The sequence below is a fragment of the Carassius carassius genome, chromosome 24, assembly GCF_963082965.1.
Source record: "Carassius carassius chromosome 24, fCarCar2.1, whole genome shotgun sequence".
In the NCBI taxonomy this organism is placed as follows: Eukaryota; Metazoa; Chordata; class Actinopteri; order Cypriniformes; family Cyprinidae; genus Carassius; species Carassius carassius.
The window spans coordinates 11,776,687-11,796,686 of NC_081778.1; the positions used below are offsets into that span (position 1 = coordinate 11,776,687).

General features: G+C 37.9%; 2 protein-coding genes and 1 long non-coding RNA gene across 3 annotated transcripts in view; all 3 read left to right on the forward strand.

The window, feature by feature from the left end:
- LOC132102810 (C-type natriuretic peptide-like) overlaps window positions 1–809 on the forward strand; it is a 2,077-nt gene extending 1,268 nt beyond the window's left edge. The window contains exon 3 of the mRNA XM_059507469.1: window positions 91–809. Coding sequence (XP_059363452.1) covers window positions 91–390 — 300 coding nt within the window. The 3' untranslated portion in view covers window positions 391–809. The remainder of the gene's footprint in view (window positions 1–90) is intronic.
- A 5,014-nt stretch (window positions 810–5,823) lies between these two features.
- LOC132102812 (glyceraldehyde-3-phosphate dehydrogenase-like) lies at window positions 5,824–16,539 on the forward strand. Its single transcript, XM_059507471.1, has 12 exons — window positions 5,824–5,919; window positions 6,330–6,375; window positions 9,541–9,640; window positions 9,756–9,862; window positions 9,938–10,028; window positions 10,107–10,222; window positions 10,587–10,668; window positions 10,889–11,040; window positions 11,298–11,376; window positions 11,529–11,612; window positions 15,418–15,515; window positions 16,253–16,539. The coding sequence occupies exons 2-12, from the start codon at window positions 6,353–6,355 to the stop codon at window positions 16,320–16,322; spliced, it is 1,002 nt and encodes a 333-aa protein (XP_059363454.1). The 5' UTR covers window positions 5,824–5,919; window positions 6,330–6,352; the 3' UTR covers window positions 16,323–16,539.
- Window positions 16,540–18,554: 2,015 nt separating this feature from the next.
- Window positions 18,555–19,786, forward strand: LOC132103583 (uncharacterized). The gene is made up of 2 exons (XR_009423409.1): window positions 18,555–18,852; window positions 19,464–19,786. It is a non-coding gene; the product is annotated as an uncharacterized LOC132103583 (long non-coding RNA).
- The last annotated feature ends 214 nt before the right edge of the window (window positions 19,787–20,000 follow it).

Below are 20,000 nucleotides of genomic sequence, written 5' to 3' on the forward strand. Positions count from 1 at the left end.
CTTCCTCACAGGACTAAACACATATGGTTTTAAGTAGTAAATAGAATGTAGGCTGTCATTAAAAAAAGGTTTCCTGTCCCCACTATGCAGGTCATCGAGCAGTTCCTTGAGCGCTACAATGACCTTTTGACCCTTGATGATCTTGAGAACCTCACGAGTGACCAGTCAGAAGAGCCCATGCAGACCTTCAGCTCTGGGCTAAAGGGAGCAGAATACCCCAAGTGGATTGACATACCTGTGCAGAGTGAGAATGCCTGGCTCCGCCTCTTGAAGGGGGCTTTGGCCAATCAGAAGCGAGCTCCACCAGACCGGTTACGGAGGGGTTGGAACCGAGGCTGTTTTGGCCTGAAACTGGATCGGATCGGCTCTATTAGTGGCCTTGGCTGCTAATAATGAACTGAGAGACAGACCGAGATGATGAGATGACTGTTGTCCCTCTTAGCTTTAGATAGAGGTCATTACCGAATTCTAGTCAGGTTTGGATCCTGTGAAAAGAGTTCTACAAAAGTTAGGTGGACAAATTCATTATATTGTGCATTTCAATATACTTATTTTTACATTGGATTTGAAGTGAGTTGTTGCTTGTATATTTAATTTATTTCTTAATGAAGGTAGCAAGAATTAAGTGTTTACTTTTTTCCTTGAGATGTAGATGAGATACAGTCATTTTGATAATCTGATAGTAATTTACTAATAAGTAAAGATCTTAAAGTAATGTCTCAGATAGCCTAATGCATGATTTACAGAACATAAACATATACTGCTCCCCTTCTGTGCTTTTTGCATGAATAAAATTTCTGCCACATCAAGTTTCTTTTTGCTTCCGGCATGTCTCTTAATTGCGTTTCCTGATCCGACACCATTAAGTGTTATTATTGCATTTTTCTAAACCCATGTTATCCTCCATGTGTTCTCCCACACACTGCAAATCAACGAGTTCATGGGCTGCAAATATGCAAATGGAAGAATGTGACAGGATTTTAGTCTTAATCAGCTTCTATTGAACAAGGACACAGAGGCTGACACATATCCACATCTTTCTGTGATGAGGAGTGGGAAGGGTTTAGTGGTGGATAAATGAGGTGTACGTGCAAGATATTCAGTATTGTAACGAATTTATTGAAAAACATATGATGGACTGTTAACAGTTATTGTAAGTGAATTGAAACAAAACCACTCTGCAGAAACTTTTGCTCTTCTAAAGCTAAGAAAGGAACTGATAGTCTTACATACATCCACAACCACTGATTCAGTTTGGGAACTGCAACTGCATGAAAAATCAATTTATTTCTTAACACACAATCAGCCTGTGAAATGTTTATGTAGGCGTTAGGATTATAGCTTGTATGACAAAAATCCATACTATGTTTAGGCACAAAATCTTAACTTGAACTACATATTTTATATATAATCTCTCTAAGAACTGATAAATGTTTTATCTTAATTTGGTAAATTAGCCCATTATGATGATGTATGTCATATTCTCTTTTATTTTTACAGTATGATTTAATATAAAAGTGAATAATAAAAACAATAATTCATTCAGAAATTGAAATGTTAAATAAAAATGCTAAGAATCCTTATTGAGGTTGTTAAGGGTGTTGTTGTAGGTGTTCTTTTACTTGTAAAACTTAATAATACCTTGCTGCTTATGTTCACATTTTTTAATTTTGGGGCACATCTGTCACGACTGTCAACTTGTTTTAAGAGAAGAAAGACAGTCATATCGTTTTGGCATGGCATGGTGTTGAATAAATGAAATTTTCTCCACTAATTTTGGGCGGCTTTCACTTTTAAAACAGGGGTTCTAAACCTTTTTTACCTGAAGGCCTTGTATTATTTTAAAATACATTAATCTTAGTCACTTCAAGTCATTCTGCGACTCCCCCCCCCCCCCCCCCCCACAACAACAACTTCAACAAATCTTGGAGTCACCACCCATTTATATAAGCAAAGCTCAAATGCATTTTTCATTTTGACCACAAGATAGCACTATATCCTGAGATTCAAGACACTAGACTCCTCTGGGCAGTGTGTAGACAACATATGATCCTGGACTCTGAGCTCTACAGTTATGCCACTTTATGGTTAATAGTTAATATATAACAACCTCACATACCAACTAACAGAGCTAGTAAAGAATGATCAACACAGGAGAACAGAGTTTAAACAAACAATTACTTGTCAGCAAAAGAGGTGCTTTCAGAAGTCATAGATCCTCTTCTGACTATTATTAATTCATCATTGTGTTAAGGATATGTCACCAAAACCTTCAAACTGGCTGTTATTAAGCCTCTCATCCCAGAGAACTAGTAAATTACAGACTGATATTGAATCTCCTTTTTCTGTCCAAGATACTAGAAAAGGTAGTATCCTCACAAATATAATCCCTCTTAGAGAAAAATGGTATCTGCGAGAATTTCCAGTCAGGATTTAGACCGTATCATAGTACTGAGATTGCTCTCCTTAGAGTTACAAATGACCTGCTCTTATCATCTGATCGTGGTTGTATCTCTATATTAGTTCTATTGGATCTTAGTGCTGCGTTTGACACAATTGACCACAACATTATTTTGAATAGACTAGAACACTTTGTTGGCATTAATAGAAGTTCATTAGCATGGTTTAAATCGTACTTACATGACCGCCATCAGTTTGTAGCAGTGAATGAAGAGGTATCATATCAATCAAAAGTGCAATATGGAGTACCTCAGGGCTCAGTACTAGGGCCGCTACTCTTCACGCTTTATATGTTACCCTTGGGAGATATCATCAGGAAACATGGAGTTAGCTTTCACTGTTATGCTGATGATACTCAACACTATATTTCTTTGTGGCCTGACAAAACGTACAAATTTATGAAATGGAATGCATAGTTGATTTAAATAACTGGATGACGAGTAATTTCTTACTGCTAAATTCTGAAAAAACAGAGGTGTTAATTATAGGACCTAAAAACTCTGCATGTAATAACCTAGAACACTGTCTAAGACTTGATGGTTGCTCTGTCAATTCTTCGTCATCAGTTAGGAACCTAGGTGTGCTATTTGATAGCGATCTTTCCTCTGAAAGCCACATCTCTAGAATTAGTAAAACTGCATTTTTCTATCTCAGAAATGTATCTAAATTATGACCTATGCTCTCAATGTCAAATGCAGAAATGTAAATTCATGTGTTCATGACCTCAAGGTTAGATTATTGTAATGCTTTATTGGTGGTTGTTCTGCATGCTTAATAAACATATACAGCTAGTCCAAAATGCAGCAGCTAGAGTTCTTACTAGAACCAGGAAATAAGACCATATTAGTCCGGTTCTGTCAACATTATATAGATTTTAAAATCTTTCTTATTACTTATAAAGACCTGAGTGGTTTAGCACCTCAGTGTTTGAACAAGCTCTTATTATATAAGAATCCTCCACGTCGGCTGCGATCTCAAAACTCTGGGAATTTGATAATACCTAGAATATCAAAAACAACTGCAGACGGCAGATACTTTTCCTATTTAGCGCCCAAACTATGGAATTATCTACCTAACATTGTTCTGGAAGCAGACACACTCTTGCAGTTTAAATCTAGATTAAAGACCCATCTCTTTAAACTGGCTTACATATAACACACTAATGTGCTTCTAATATCCAAATCCGATAAAAGGATTTTTAGGCTGCATTAATTAGGTAAACCGGAACCGGGAACACTTCCCATAACACTCGATGTACTTGTTACATCATAAGAAGAATGGCATCTACGCTAATATTAGTCTGTTTCTCTCTTATTCCGAGGTCACCATAGCCACCAGATCCAGTCTGTATCCAGATCAGAGGGTCACTGCAGTCACCCGGATCCAGTACGTATCTGACTTTGCTGTAGCCTGGAATTAAACTGCTGGTTTCGTCTGGTCAGAGGCCCCCGACTGAGCATTGGTTTCTCCCAAGGTTTTTTCTCCATTCTGTCACTGATGGAGTTTTGGTTCCTTGCCGCTGTCACCTCTGGCTTGCTTAGTTGGGGACACTTAATATCCAGCGATATCGTCAACTTGATTGCACAGATACTATTTAAACTGAACTGAGCTGGATGATGACATCACTGATTTCAATGATGATCTGCCTTTAACTGAAAATTTAGTGTTTACTATTGTCATTTGCATTATTGACACACTAGTTTCCTATCTAATACTGTAAAGTTGTTTTGATACCATCTGTATTGTTAAAAGCACTATATAAATAAAGTTGACTTGACTTGACTTGGCAGAGATTAACAAATCAAAAACTGGTCTGCAAATATTCCAGCTGAAGAATCTGAGCTATCTGGGGTGGACCTGGCAACGTGACATGACAGACGTGCTGTTTGTGTCCATCAGGGTTACATTCAGCTTATCTGATTCTGTCTGAATCATGTGATTCATAACAGGGTGAAGTTGATAGTGCAGGTCACTCCACAGGAGCACAAGATAGCTGCAGTGGAAAGGGTGCAGGGTCAGCCTTTGAGTGTTTGTGTATTTTTAGCCTGACCTGGTAACAGTCCAGCACATTCTCTCTGCTGGCTTGGGAGCAGATAGCAGGGATATACACACACTATTCTGAGGTGCAGTTGCTGAGCGCTTTCAGCCTGTTTTAATGAGAAGAATAATTTAATAGTTCATATTACATGCACATGGACGTATATACTTTACAGTTACCACTTTTAATAAGGGTGTTAATGTGATTAATCAAATGCACTTAATGTACTTACAGTAATTTGGGAAAAAAGCAATTCATCTACCCTGATTGTGCTTGTTTTAAAGGCATGGTTCACCCAAAAATAAACATTCTGTCATCATTTACTCACCTTCAGGTTGTTTCTTTCTTCTGTTAAACATAAAATAAGATATTTTGAAGAATTTATGGCCCCCTCCGACTTCCAAAGTATGGGTAACTATCAAGTCAATTAGGGCCAAAAACTGATTTTTTTTATTTTTTATTTTATTTTGCCCTCATTCTTCTAAATATCTTTGTGTTAAGCAGAAGAAAGTCAGTCATACAGGATTGGAACAGCATGAGGGTGAGAAAATGATAACAGAATTTTCATTTTTTCTTCATCCATTTTTCACAATGGTTCATCATGAATCGATTTGCATACAGATGCACATGCAAATACGTTTGCAATGGTCAGACATTATACATGTACAAAGACATCAAATTTCTTAACAATGTGAGGGATTCTGGGATACAGGAATGGCAGGGTGAAAGGGAAGGGTCATGGTCTTTCCTGTAAATGTCATACACTCACGATGAGGGGGATTTGATCCCCTGCTTCATCTCGCTCTCGGTCTGGGCCAGTTACTGTTAGAAGGTCAGAGTGGACAGATATGTTCAAATAAAATTTTCAAATGTCTTTTATTTTTATTTTTTGCAGAGCAAGTACACCTGCAAAATGTGTGAGCACAGTAAGTCTCTGACTGTATGGTTTCCATTATTTAGGACTGAACCTGCAGACTTTGTGCTTGCACCAATATCATTAACAATGTGTACTGTATATGAAATATTTCGTCCATGCCAACAGATGTATTTTAAAAGCCTATTGAAATTAATTAATTATTACTAAAGAGCTTACAGAACAAATGCCTGACCATTTAATTAAAAAAATTGAGTTTGATTGTATACACTGCCTCTTTCCAAAAGGAACAATAGAAAACTTTATAATATGTTTAATGTAACATGCAAAAAGTTTATTTTAGCTTGGTTTCATTTGTTATTATTTAAGTGATGCAACTGTTTCATCGAACTTTTCCCCAATATGACCTTGACATTCTAAAGGGGCGTGGTAATTATAGCCTAAAGTTCAGGGGGCGTGGCCAAAGCCGCAGCACCAGATATAAATTAACCTCGTGCTCGTTATCAGCCCACTCACACCAAGGACGGACATAGGCTTCTCACAAACGGTAAATTACTATTTATAAATCTATCCTGTAGTGAGTTTTTTTCTAGTCATAGTTTATAATTTACTTATAAATGGCCCTTATTGAAATTATAAATTAAGTCTTTAACTACATATGCATGGCAAATGTAAAGTGTTGGAGAGATAATTGTGTCAGTACTGCATGGAAGTCGTATGTTCAGGTCAATCACGACTTTACAAGAAGTTTTACGACTATGAAAGGGAAGTGCTTCATCATAAGGCGTTATAATCCTATAAAGTTACGTTTAAAGAGACTCGATATTAAACTACAGTCACTCTTGAGTCTCTAGATAACAGCCTTGCACGATCACAACTTTAATTTTGTGCTTCGATCCGATAAGGACTGACACAATAGTTAAATACTAATTGAAGGTTTTTTTCTTCTTTTCCCAGAGGACAAGACCAAATCAAGCATCATGGTTAAAGTTGGTATCAATGGGTAAGCAGCATTCACAAATAGGCTCGAATGCGACAAAGTTAATATCGAAAAACCAACCCTTTATTGTAAGCAAACCTTTAATAAAAACTAGTCTATTTTTAGTTAATTTTATGGTTTAAGAATCTAAATATGCTAATTGAAAGAATTAATAATAAAAAAATGTCTACTTATTAGGCAGGTTTGTGCCAGCGCCGTATATGCACTGTGACGTCATCGTGACGGACCCAAATTTTATTTTTTATATATATAAAGCTCTAAAAACCTTACTGACTGATGTTTTCGTGCACTTCATGCAAATATGGAACAATAAAGGGTCTCAATTAATTGTTCAGTTTCACATGATTAGTGCAAATTGTCACATGACCAGAGCAGTTTATTTCCGGTTTGCACCTTGAGAAGATGACCCATCAAAGCTTCAAAACTAAAGGATAGTAAAGTGTCTTTACAGAAATGACACAGATTTCTTTGGTACACATCTTTAGGGTGTCTAGTATTATTATTCGCCTATTTGGTTTTGTTGAGTGTGGTCCTAGAATCAGTAAACCTGTTGATGGTCACAATAGTGACTGGTGGGATAACCGAGAACTCAAGTATACAATATAAATGCAGTTGCTTGTGAAAGTGACCATAAAATGTTGCAATAAAATATTGCTCTATTAAAATGTTGCAATGTTTTACTCTAAGCATTAATATAAAATTGTTTATAAAATGTTATTTTACAAAAAAGTAACCATTTTGAAATGCGGTTATTGAAATTTTTTTTTCTGTGTTCCTGTCAATGTTGCATGATGATTTTATGCTTAATAGTAACCGTAGAATATGATCAAACTGTTTAAAATGGCTATCTAGATATCTGACCTTTTTATGACTTAAGAAATGTTATTTCAGTACACCTTATCCAATGCAGTGTGCTTCTGAAATGTCTTTTTATTTTTGTTGTGGTGTGTGGGGTTTTTTTTTTTTTTTTTTTTGCTTGGAGTCTGACATTAATGCCAATTTTATACAGAGGTCACAATGCCGTACCCAACAATCAGTTGAGGTCTTTCACTGTCGGGTCGGTCTCTTGCAATGGGAGATCCTCGGCACCAGCTGTGAACTTTCCAAAGCTTATAGACTTAGGCAACTGGAAATGTGATCCGTTTGCGACATGTACAGGGCACATAAGCCTACAACATTCCAGCATGTGCACGTAGACCAATACGGCTATTGTCAATGCTTGATCATTCTCCCACTCTAAATGTAACAACCCCCCCCCCCCCCATTATCAATCTGTTGTAACCGTCGCTTACATCGTACCATTGTCATCATGGCATGTTTTTACCCTTTTATGGTTTATTGTAACCGTCTAGTAAACCCACAACAGTGGTCTGGTCCAGTGGTAATTTGCATTTATCATTCAAAGTGTTGCAGTACTAAGTGGCATACTTAATGTGGTGTACTGAAAAGTATATAAAGAAAAACGAAAACTATGCTTTTACACAATGTTATTTTAACAAATTAAACCCATCTAAAACCACTATCTATAACTAGCTAATGGAGGCAAAATATTGGAATAGAGCAAAGATCCCAAGTGTACGCTGAGGTAAACGTTATCAGTACCAAGTTTATGAAAAACGCATTTGTATAAAAAAAAAAATTAATGGAAGTTAAATTACACTCAGGAAAGTTGTTTACTGACAAACTTAAGTCAAAAACTATTAAAGTAAAATATTGTAGGCTAATAGCCTATATTAAGATGTCAAGGTTGTTTCAGGAAATCAAATGTTTGATTAAACCTCTGTAAACGATAAGAAACCCTAGCTAGGCGACGCTAACTAGTCAGCAAAGCCACCCCTCCCCATTCAATTTTATAGACCTTTCAATTAAAGTACTCCCAAAAAGAGAGGTTGTTAAATAAACAATGATTTCTATAGAAAGTGGCTGTAATCCTTTCAAAAAATGATATATAATATAAAAATGACCATTCTCCATTGACATCGCACACAAAAAAAGCTGTCATTTCATGTACTCTTGGGGGGGGGGGGGGCAGGCCATTTTGTCCATTTTGAAATCTGACATGTAGGACAAATTGACAGAACACCGGCTCTGGGCTACGTCATGGATGAGCTGTTAAAGGTTTCACATTTTCATTTTCAAAATTTTTCTTGCAGAAAATTAACCTGTGACGAAAAAGGCAACTTTATGTACTCACTGTACACTTAAAACTTTAAATGCATCTACATTTTAATAGCTAAAGTGTTTAAGTATTTTTCAGTACATTTTCAACCGTATTGCAAACATGGTAGTAATTATGAAGTTAAATTATTAGTATCGAAGAATTAAAAGGTAACTCCACTCGTCAAAGTCGACCCCCTTTTACCAGAAGCATTATACCTAAAGGACTTTCTACCTTTTGACCTGTTTCTCAATCTTGACGGACGTCATGCAAATGTTTTGAAATTCTTGTACCTTTACCTTATCAGTGCAAAGCAGTATGTACTGTGATCCCAGTTTCCTTTGTCCTGTTGATTTAATAGGAAGCCGAAAGGGGGGAGGACTTCATGGAGTCAATCCTGTCTCTTATGTCTTGTGAGCAGTGCTGGTGTTATAGGCACTAAAATAGCTCACAATGACAGCTAGAGGACTACAGAAATTCTTTATCACAGTCTGGATGGCAGAGGTCAGACCTGATGAAGCTCTGGCAAACTGTCTCTAATGCTTGGGTAGAATCACAGAACTGAACTGTGCTGAACCGTTCTGCAGGGATTTTATCGCTAGCAAATATTGAAAGGTTCAAAGGTTCTAAATGACATTTCTGTATCTGGTAAGACGTAAAGTTGCTCACTGGTTATCTTTTGACTGGTAGGTCACAAGTAGGCCCAATCACAAGGCCCCTGTGGACACAAAGGCTTTGTGCTTATTCAGAAATGGGGCTTGTGCGCCATCTGGTGGACTGGAAATGTTAATTTTATTATTATTAAAAGCACTAGGCTCCTTTATACTGTAATATAAATACACTAACTTTTGGAAGTTTGGGATGTTAATGATTTGTGCCCACCAAAACGGCATTAAGTTTTAAAATGAATTTACTCCAGTCCTTCAATGTCACATGATCCTTCAGAAATCTGCTGAACCATTGTGCTGCATAATATTTGAGTTATTTTATTTGTATTTATTTATAAACAGATTTGGCCGCATTGGGCGTCTGGTGACCCGTGCTGCTTTCCAGTCCAAGAAAGTAGAGATTGTGGCCATCAATGACCCTTTCATTGACCTCAATTACATGGCAAGTTCCTAATTTTAGTTTCTGAGTGATGGAGTGCTCAATTTCCTGAACTTATGCAACTCCGATAGTTTAGGTTTTGTTTTTCTTAATCTGATTTCCTGTTGTCTGTTCACAGGTTTACATGTTCAAGTATGACTCCACCCATGGAAAGTACAAAGGGGAGGTTAAGGCTGAAGGCGGGAAGTTGGTCATCGATGGTCACGCTATCACTGTCTTCAGCGAGTGAGTGCTGTCCCTACAAACACTGTTCAGTGCTACACATGATGTGCTCTGATCTCCCCATCTGTATCCACACAGGAGGGATCCTGCCAACATTAAATGGGGTGATGCAGGTGCTGATTATGTTGTGGAGTCTACTGGTGTCTTCACCACCATTGAGAAGGCTTCTGTACGTAGTCAGTCATTACCTCAGACATAAACACGACTGTATTTCCCATGTTTGAACCTTATCTTTCTCTCCTACTAGGCTCACCTTAAGGGTGGTGCTAAGAGAGTCATCATCTCTGCACCCAGTGCAGATGCCCCTATGTTTGTCATGGGTGTCAACCATGAGAAGTACGATAAGTCCCTTAAAGTTGTCAGGTAAGGATATACATTTGTATGTAAAAATTATTATTATTATTATTATTTTTTTTTTTTTGACTTAGCCATTTTCTCTGATTTCATTGCTCTAGGGTGTGTTTTTTTTTTTGCTTATTAAACAGGGATGTATGTGTGTGTTTTTTATATATATATATATATATAATATATATATATATATTTTTTTTTTCTTGTATGGTTATGCTGCACAGATATGCAATTATGAATATTATCCTGTAGGGGGTGTACTACAGCAAAGTTGAGCTCGAGCATGTTAAACCCTGACATTGGTTACTTCTGAATAAAGTCTGAGCATTTCGTTAATGTTTCCCTTTTTGTGACCTGATTCCTCCTGTCTGTTTACCAGCAATGCCTCCTGCACCACCAATTGCTTGGCTCCTTTGGCCAAGGTCATCAATGATAACTTTGTCATTGTTGAAGGTCTTATGGTAAGATTAAACTGCCTTTCCTATCTTGCCAAAGAGCCTTTTGACCCCATGTGATTGAAACCTAACGTGTCAGTTTATTCTGTTCCACTTCTCCTTCTCAAGATCTACACTTGGTTTTTATTGAATTTATTTTTATCAGTTGACACAAATGGAGCACGTAAAGCTTTGGTTGTATAATTGTTCTCCGAATGTTAATGGTCTCCCTCTTTCCCACTTTCAGAGCACTGTTCACGCCATCACAGCCACACAGAAGACCGTGGATGGACCCTCTGGGAAAATGTGGAGGGATGGCCGCGGTGCCAGTCAGAACATCATCCCAGCCTCCACCGGGGCTGCCAAGGCTGTGGGCAAAGTCATTCCTGAGCTCAATGGGTCTGTAACGCACTTTGAGCTGTTTAAAAGAGCACATTTGTTGAGTTGGTTTTAAAGTCGACTTCCATGAAAGTGGTCAGCATGTAGTTTTAAAGGTCAGAGTTGACTGAACTGCAGCCTAAAGTGTTTTCAGGATCCATGGTGAGATTTACTCAAAAGTGGAATGTTCTGCTTGGGGAACTTGAGTATTTGTTTTACTTTTGCTTCCCCTTCCTGCTATCTAAACGTACTCGGATGCTTTTTGCTTCTCGTTTCAGCAAGCTTACTGGTATGGCCTTCCGTGTCCCCACACCCAATGTGTCTGTGGTGGATCTAACAGTCCGTCTTGAGAAGCCTGTGAGTTTATTTTCAGGCCTGCATAAAGTGGCTTCAGTCGAAAGAACATTTTTTTTATAGCAGGATTGATTTAACTGTATCTACCTCTGGGTGCAACACCATATAAGTGACTCAACTGTTGGCTTTTCATGTCCCTGTTGTGCTAACTGTAGGCCAGTTATGATGCAATCAAGAAAGTGGTCAAGGCTGCAGCTGATGGACCAATGAAAGGCATTCTGGGATATACAGAGGACCAGGTAGGCACATCCAGTTGTCAAAGTCACCTTTATTTATAAAGCGCTTTAAACAAAATACATTGCGTCAAAGCAACTGAACAACATTCATTAGGAAAACCGTGTCAATAATGAAAAAATGATAGTTAAAGGCAGTTCATTATTGAATTCAGTTATGTCATCGGTTTAATTAAATGGTGTCTGTGCATTTATTTGCAAACAAGTCAACGATATCGCTGTAGATGAAGTGTCCCCAACTAAGCAAGCCAGAGGCGACAGCGGCAAGGAACCGAAACTCCATAGGTGACAGAATGGAGAAAAAAACCTTGGGAGAAACCAGGCTCAGTTGGGGGGCCAGTTCTCCTCTGACCAGACGAAACCAGTAGTTCAATTCCAGGCTGCAGCAAAGTCAGATTGTGCAGAAGAATCCTCTGTTTCCTGTGGTCTTGTCCTGGTGCTCCTTTGAGACAAGGTCTTTACAGGGGATCTGTATCTGGGGCTCTAGTTGTCCTGGTCTCCGCTGTCTTTCAGTGATGTAGAGGTCCTTTCTAGGTGCTGATCCAGCATCTGGTCTGGATACATACTGGATCCGGGTGACTGCAGTGACCCTCTGATCTGGACACAGACTGGATCTGGTGGCCACGGTGACCTCGGAACAAAAGAGAAACAGACAAATATTAGCGTAGATGCCATTCTTCTAATGATGTAGCAAGTACATAGGGTGTTATGGGAAGTGTTTCCGGTTTACCTAATTAATGCAGCCTAAAAATCCTTTAACGGATTTGGATAATAAAAGCATATTAAGGGGAAGTCGTGGCCTAATGGTTAGAGAGTCGGACTCCCAATCGAAAGGTTGTGAGTTCGAGTCCCGGGCCGGCAGGAATTGTGGGTGGGGGGAGTGCATGTACAGTTCTCCCTCCACCTTCAATACCACGACTTAGGTGCCCTTGAGCAAGGCATCGAACCCCCAACTGCTCCCCGGGCGCCGCAGCATAAATGGCTGCCCACTGCTCCGGGTGTGTGCTCACAGTGTGTGTGTGTGTTCACTGCTCTGTGTGTGTGCATTTCGGATGGGTTAAATACAGAGCACAAATTCTGAGTATGGGTCACCATACTTGGCTGAATGAATGTCACTTCATATTAGTATGTTATGTGTATGCCAGGTTAAAGAGATGGGTCTTTAATCTAGATTTAAACTGCAAGGGTGTGTCTGCCTCCCGAACAATGTTAGGTAGGTTATTCCAGAGTTTAGGCGCCAAATAGGAAAAGGATCTGCCGCCTGCAGTTGATTTTGATATTCTAGGTATTATCAAATTGCCTGAGTTTTGAGAACGTAGCGGACGTAGAGGATTATAATGTAAAAGGAGCTCATTCAAATACTGAGGTGCTAAACCATTCAGGGCTTTATAGGTAATAAGCAATATTTTAAAATCTATAAGATGCTTGATAGGGAGCCAGTGCAGTGTTGACAGGACCGGGCTAATATGGTCATACTTCCTGGTTCTAGTAAGAACTCTTGCTGCTGCATTTTGGACTAGCTGTAGTTTGTTTACTAAGCGTGCAGAACAACCACCCAATAAAGCATTACAATAATCTAACCTTGAGGTCATAAAAGCATGGATTAACATTTCTGCATTTGACATTGAGAGCATAGGCCGTAATTTAGATATATTTTTGAGATGGAAAAATGCAGTTTTACAAATGCTAGAAACGTGGCTTTCTAAGGAAAGATTGCGATCAAATAGCACACCTAGGTTCCTAACTGATGACGAAGAATTGACAGAGCAACCATCAAGTCTTAGACAGTGTTCTAGGTTATTACAAGCAGAGTTTTTAGGTCCTATAATTAACACCTCTGTTTTTCCAGAATTTAGCAGTAAGAAATTACTTGTCATCCAGTTTTTTTATATCGACTAAGCAATCCATTAGTTTTTCAAATTGGTGTGTTTCATCTGGCTGCGAAGAAATATAGAGTTGAGTATCATCAGCATAACAGTGAAAGCTAACACCATGTTTCCTGATGATATCTCCCAAGGGTAACATATAGAGCGTGAAGAGTAGCGGCCCTAGTACTGAGCCTTGAGGTACTCCATACTGCACTTGTGATCGATAGGATACATCTTCATTCACTGCTACGAACTGATGGCGGTCATAAGTACGATTTAAACCATGCTAATGCACTTCCACTGATGCCAACAAAGTGTTCAAGTCTATGCAAAAGAATTTTGTGGTCAATTGTCAAACGCAGCACTAAGATCCAATAAAACTAATAGAGAGATACACCCACGATCAGATAAGAGCAGATCATTTGTAACTCTAAGGAGTGCAGTCTCCGTACTATGATACGGTCTAAATCCTGACTGGAAATCCTCATATAAACTTTTTTTTCTCTAAGAAGGAATATAATTGTGAGGATACCACCTTTTCTAGTATCTTGGACAGAAAAGGGAGATTCGAGATTGGTCTATAATTAACTAGTTCTTTGGGGTCAAGCTGTGGTTTTTTGATGAGAGGCTTAATAACAGCCAATTTGAAGGTTTTGGGGACATATCCTAATGACAATGAGGAATTAATAATAGTCAGAAGAGGATCTATGACTTCTGGAAGCACCTCTATTAGGAGCTTAGATGGTATAGGGTCTAACATACATGTTGTTGGTTTAGATGATTTAACAAGTTTATACAATTCTTCCTCTCCTATAGTAGAGAATGAGTGGAACTGTTCCTCAGGGGGTCTATAGTGCACTGTGCGATATGATACTGTATCTGACAGCTGAATGGTTTTATCTCTAATAGTATCAATTTTAGAAGTAAAGTAGTTCATAAAGTCATTACTGCTGTGATGTTGGGAAATGTCAACACTTGTTGAGGCTTTATTTTTCGTTAATTTAGCCACTGTATTGAATAAATACCTGGGGTTATGTTTGTTTCCTTCTAAAAGAGAAGAAAAGTAATCGGATCTAGCAGTTTTTAATGCTTTTCTGTAGGATATGTTACTTTCCCGCCAAGCAATACGAAATACCTCTAGTTTTGTTTTCCTCCAGCTGCGCTCCATTTTTCGGGCTGCTCTCTTTAGGGTGCGAGTATGCTCATTATACCATGGTGTCAAACTGTTTTCCTTAACCTTCCTTAAGCGTAAAGGAGCAACTGTATTTAAAGTGCTAGAAAAGAGAGAGTCCATAGTTTCTGTTACATCAAGTTCTGAGGTTTTGGATATGCTAAGGAATTTGGATACATCAGGAAGATAACTTAAAAAGCAGTCTTTTGTGTTAGAAGTGATGGTTCTTCCATACTTGTAACAAGAAGTAGGATTTACAATTTTGGCTATATGAAGTTTGCACAGAACTAAATAATGATCTTAGATATCATCACTTGGCTGAATAATTTCAACACCATCAACATCAATTCCATGTGACCGTATTAAATCTAGAGTATGATTTCGACAATGAGTAGGTCCTGAAACGTGTTGTCTAACACCAATAGAGTTCAGAATGTCTATAAATGCTGATCCCAATGCATCGTTTTCATTATCAACATGGATATTAAAATCAACAACTATTAAAACTTTATCTGCAGCCAGAACTAACTCGGATGTAAAATCACCAAACTCTTTAATAAAGTCTGTATGGTGCCCTGGTGGCCTGTATACAGTAGCCAGTACAAACATAACAGAGGATTTATCATTAACATTTGTTTCTCTGGATAATGTTATATGAAGCACCATTACTTCAAATGAGTTATACTTGAAGCCTGCTCTCTGAGAGATCCAGTTGTCATTTGTGACCCAGTGTTTTTTAGCAAATTGTTTTATAACTTCCTGCTTTGTGCAGGTGGTATCCAGTGACTTCAACGGGGATGTGCGTTCATCCATCTTTGATGCTGGTGCTGGCATTGCCCTCAATGATCACTTTGTCAAGCTGGTCACATGGTAAGATGCTACCTAAAATTGTACATCAGAATCCGGTGTAACTACGTCTGAAATTAAAATCAATGTGTAAGGTTTGCAAAATGATTTGTTAGTTCACTGCAGACTTTCCACTCACTACTGTTTGTATAGATCAGGGTGAACGTCAGTCCTGGAGAGCTTCAGAGTTCCAACCCTAATTAAATCCCACCTGCCTGTAGCTTTCGAATAACCCTTCAGACCTCGAATGGCTTGTTCAGGTGTGTTTGATTAGGGTTGAAGTAAAACTCTGCAGAGCTGCGGCTCTCCAGGACTGATGCCACCACTGGTATAGAATGTAAGCCTGTATTATACGGCTCTCTGAAATGTTGTGACCTGAACTCTTAATCAAACAATCCAAGGTCTTGTTTCCTGATAATGACCATCAGTAGCAATGTGTAAATCGCCACTCGTGTCTTGAATCACATTGCAGACTACTTTTTATACAAGTGCCGCCACTTTGATTTTTATTGCAATGACCAGCTTGATCTATAGCTTATAGATCTGTGCTTTTTTTGGAACATCTTTTATTTTTATTTATTTTATTTTTTTCTTCCCTAATTGACATGCTCTTTCCAGTGTCACAACTGTCATCTAGACTTAGGAGCTTGCCATTTGTAAATGTGCAAAACTACGATATTTCCAACTTCACTTGAAGGGCACAAAGTTTGGTTTTGGATACTCTTTGCTTGTGATTCGACTAATTTTCTTCTTTCCCGTAGGTATGACAATGAGTTTGGTTACAGCAACCGTGTATGTGACCTGATGGCACACATGGCCTCCAAGGAGTAAATGTGACCCCTTTTTTGTGGTTTTGATTACACAATTTTTTTTTTTTGCACCACATACCTGGAAGGAAACCACATGCTTGATTTGAAGACCAAAGTTCTTTTTATATGAAAATGCTCTGTTCTGTTGTGTGAGGTTTAAAATGGATTTTGACTTCAAAGGCTTTTGTCTTCTAACAACCTGAGACCGAATAAAGTCCTCTGTTTGTGAGAAATGGAAAGTATGCGTTTGTCTTCTCTAGGTCTAGTGACTTATTTGGGTCAGAGTATATTCTTAAATTGGGATTCTAAAACTGGTTTCGGTCCTTCATTCTGATTGGTTGACAAACATACACCTTTGTTTACTTCAATGTTGCTTGGCAACCACTGTTGGAACCACAACTGTTTGAGCGACTACATGGTTTAGAAGAATACTGTATCACTACACTGCTCTTATTCTGTGATTCCTTATGTGTATAGAGCAACGGTTTTATAAAGACAATAAGCCCTGTGAAGCTGTGGTTTACAGTGAACTTATAACTGCTAAAGGGGATCTAACCAAGCCCCTTCGCTGTTATAAATTCACTGTAAACCATGGCTTATTGCTTTAATGATCTTAAAGAAAACCCAGTGGTTTTTTATTAGTTTCCTTAAACTTTATAGCCTATAGATCCGCAGCACAATCCCATACATTTTTTTTTTTTTTTCAATCCAAAAATATTTAATCACTTCTCAAAAGAATAGCAATCCCTATAAAGCACCTGCTGCAATGTTTCAGTCACTAAAAACAGCAGGGCATTCTAAAATGTTGAATTAACAAGGTGCCTTTTTAAAATGGTGATATTAAAAGATCAAATGCAGTACACACCTTTTAAGGAGCTGCAGCTCAAGTGGTAGAGCATTGTGATGGCAAGCTCAAGGTTGGGGGTCGAATCCCAGGTAATCTATGTTTAGGAGAAAATTGTTCGCTTGCATGCAATGTAAGTCACTTTGGCTAAAAGCGTCTGCTTAATGCATTTAATTTTAAATGAGCCTGGAACATGAACACAATGCGTTAAATGATTGTTTTCTATGGGAAAATGTTTAATAAACTTCTACAGGTGCATCTCAATAAATTAGTGTTGTGGAAAAGTTAATTTATTTCCGTAATTCAACTCCTTGTGAAACTTGTGTATTAAATTCAATGCACACAGACTGAAGTAGTTTAAGTATGTTGGTTCTTTTGTGATTTATTTTGGCTCCCGTTTAACAAAAACCCACCAATTCATTATTTTATCAACTTAATGCAAACCTCATAAAAATAACTGGCAGTCAGGGGCCAGTCACTTGCCTGAATGTTCATGTTTTTTTAACTAAGGAGAAAATAAGCTGAGAAAGTTTGAAGCAATATGAATATGAAGCAATAGTTTATTTTGATATTCCATTTAAGACATTCTACCAACTGTAAGAAATTTTTCAAGTACATAAACTTACTCTACTAACATAACTGTCTACTACAGTTTTTCTCATTTGTTAACACTATAATTGATTCATCTGACCCAATTTTCAAACCATTCATTCAGTTGTTAAAACAAAGACCCACTTCTCAAAAGTTTAAACACATTTCACCTGGTTACACACGGACCATTTTGCTCCATTTTTTTTTTTTGCAAAACTACACAAAATGCCCTTATTTTGCACAGTTTTAACCATATACTTCAGAAACACAATTACACAGCATACTTTGCATAACAGCATAAGTGAGAGTTGACATGCAGTCGCAAAGTTACTTACAGTTGGTAGAATGTCTAAAGCGGACTATCAAAATAAAGTGCAACCAGTAGGTTACCAGGGAAGTCTCTGTTAGACCTGGTGGTCTGCTGGTAATGTTTATAAAAATTTCAAACCTCTTACTGTTTTCAATTAAATGCAGTTTTAAGGCTTATACGATTGCTTGGCATGCCAGTGTACATAGTTATACAAGCTCTCTTAATGCCTGTATTAGTCTATGACAAGTTAAGCATCAGTTGCTCTTCTGATTATGCCTCCATATCTTCTGGAGTGTGTGTGTGTGTGTGTGTGTGTGTGTGTGTCTGTCAAGATCAGAGTATTGCGATTGACAGGCCAAGTATAAGCCATTGATAATGATATTACATAATGTAGAACATAAACACAGGGTATATTATCGATCGGATTTGACTTTAGAGAGGATTTAAAATTGAAAAGGAATTTGGTCAGGGGAAAATACCTAATCATGCTTGGCTTTTTGCTTTTTGAACTTGTATATACAAAAGAAGAAATTGGTTCAGAAAAACCTTAGATCTGCAGAATTTCAGAATATGAAATATGTATAGTTCTACTGGATATTTTTGGATTTGCTGTGCTCAGTATTTTGCTACTGCTCTAAACCTTATCCCCCCTATTTGTCTCTCTTAGTCTGTCGCATGCATGGATTTTTGGGGAAACAGGATGTATGTGGTATGGGTTTCAGGGCTTCGTTTCTGGCATTGGGTCTCTCATCACTACCTGCCTTATCTCCCTTGACTGCTGCTTCAAGATCTGTAGCTTTCGATACTGTTATTTTCCCTTTTTATCCACTGCATTTTTTTTTATTATTATATATTGCTGAGACTCGCAAGTTAGGTAAAATACTGGCCTACCCAATCATTCATTTCCACATCAGGCATTATTGATGGAGGTACAGAATTTGGTTATTCTTTTGGGCAAATAATTAGCACTATCACTGAGGGAAATCACTTTCCCCATAATCTGAAGTATTTTACCCTTTAACCGTCTCAAATAAGAGCACATTTCAAAGGAATATTATCATTGCCTTATAACATAATCTTGCTGGATAATTGGTATGTCTAACCGATTACTAAAATGTCTACGTGGAACCTACATTGTAATTATATTCAGTGAACTAAATAATTTTTACAAAACTGTCTTGATCAACTTAGTCCAGAACGATTTTCAAGTACTTTAATGAAATGAAAGGTTCTTTCACTGCCCAGGCTCCAGCATCCCGTCATAGAACAAAAAAAATAATTAAATTATTAAATAAACATAATAGTTTATATCATAATAGACAATCAATATAATAAAACCTGGCAAGTACATTCCAGTCCTTTGGAGCCATCAAGTAAGCTTTTAGATGTTTAGAAATGTATTTGTTCCTTTGTCTCAGGTCAGTGGATTGAGAGAAAGCATGCCTCTCTGTCTGTGGCTCTGGTGTGGATCTATACATTACTCTGGGCCTCACTTCCTGTTATTGGCTTTGGTAGTTACCAGCTGCACCATAAACTGGTAATGAACCATAACCATTAGTAACACTTGTAAATGAGTCACTAACCTATTCCCCAAAGATTATTTGGTGTTTTGAGAGTGCATTCTCAAAGGGCGGCAAATATATAGCATTTACTTTCAAGCAGCTGAATGTTACTTTACCTACAAACCACTGGAACATCTAAACCATCACAGAAAAAAAAATGTGTTGATGTGTTCACTTAATGATAGAGTCTATATTTACCTGATCACTTTGCTTTAGAGTTCCCACGTTCACTATCATCACCTCATACCTTGCTATCCCCATCCCCAAGGTGTGAAACAGAGAGATTATCACTGATTCTGAAACACATGAAGCTAAGACCTGATCATTTTGATTTATTCTGACGATGATGGTAATGATAATTTGTTATTAATCCTAATGCTGACTGAAAAACTG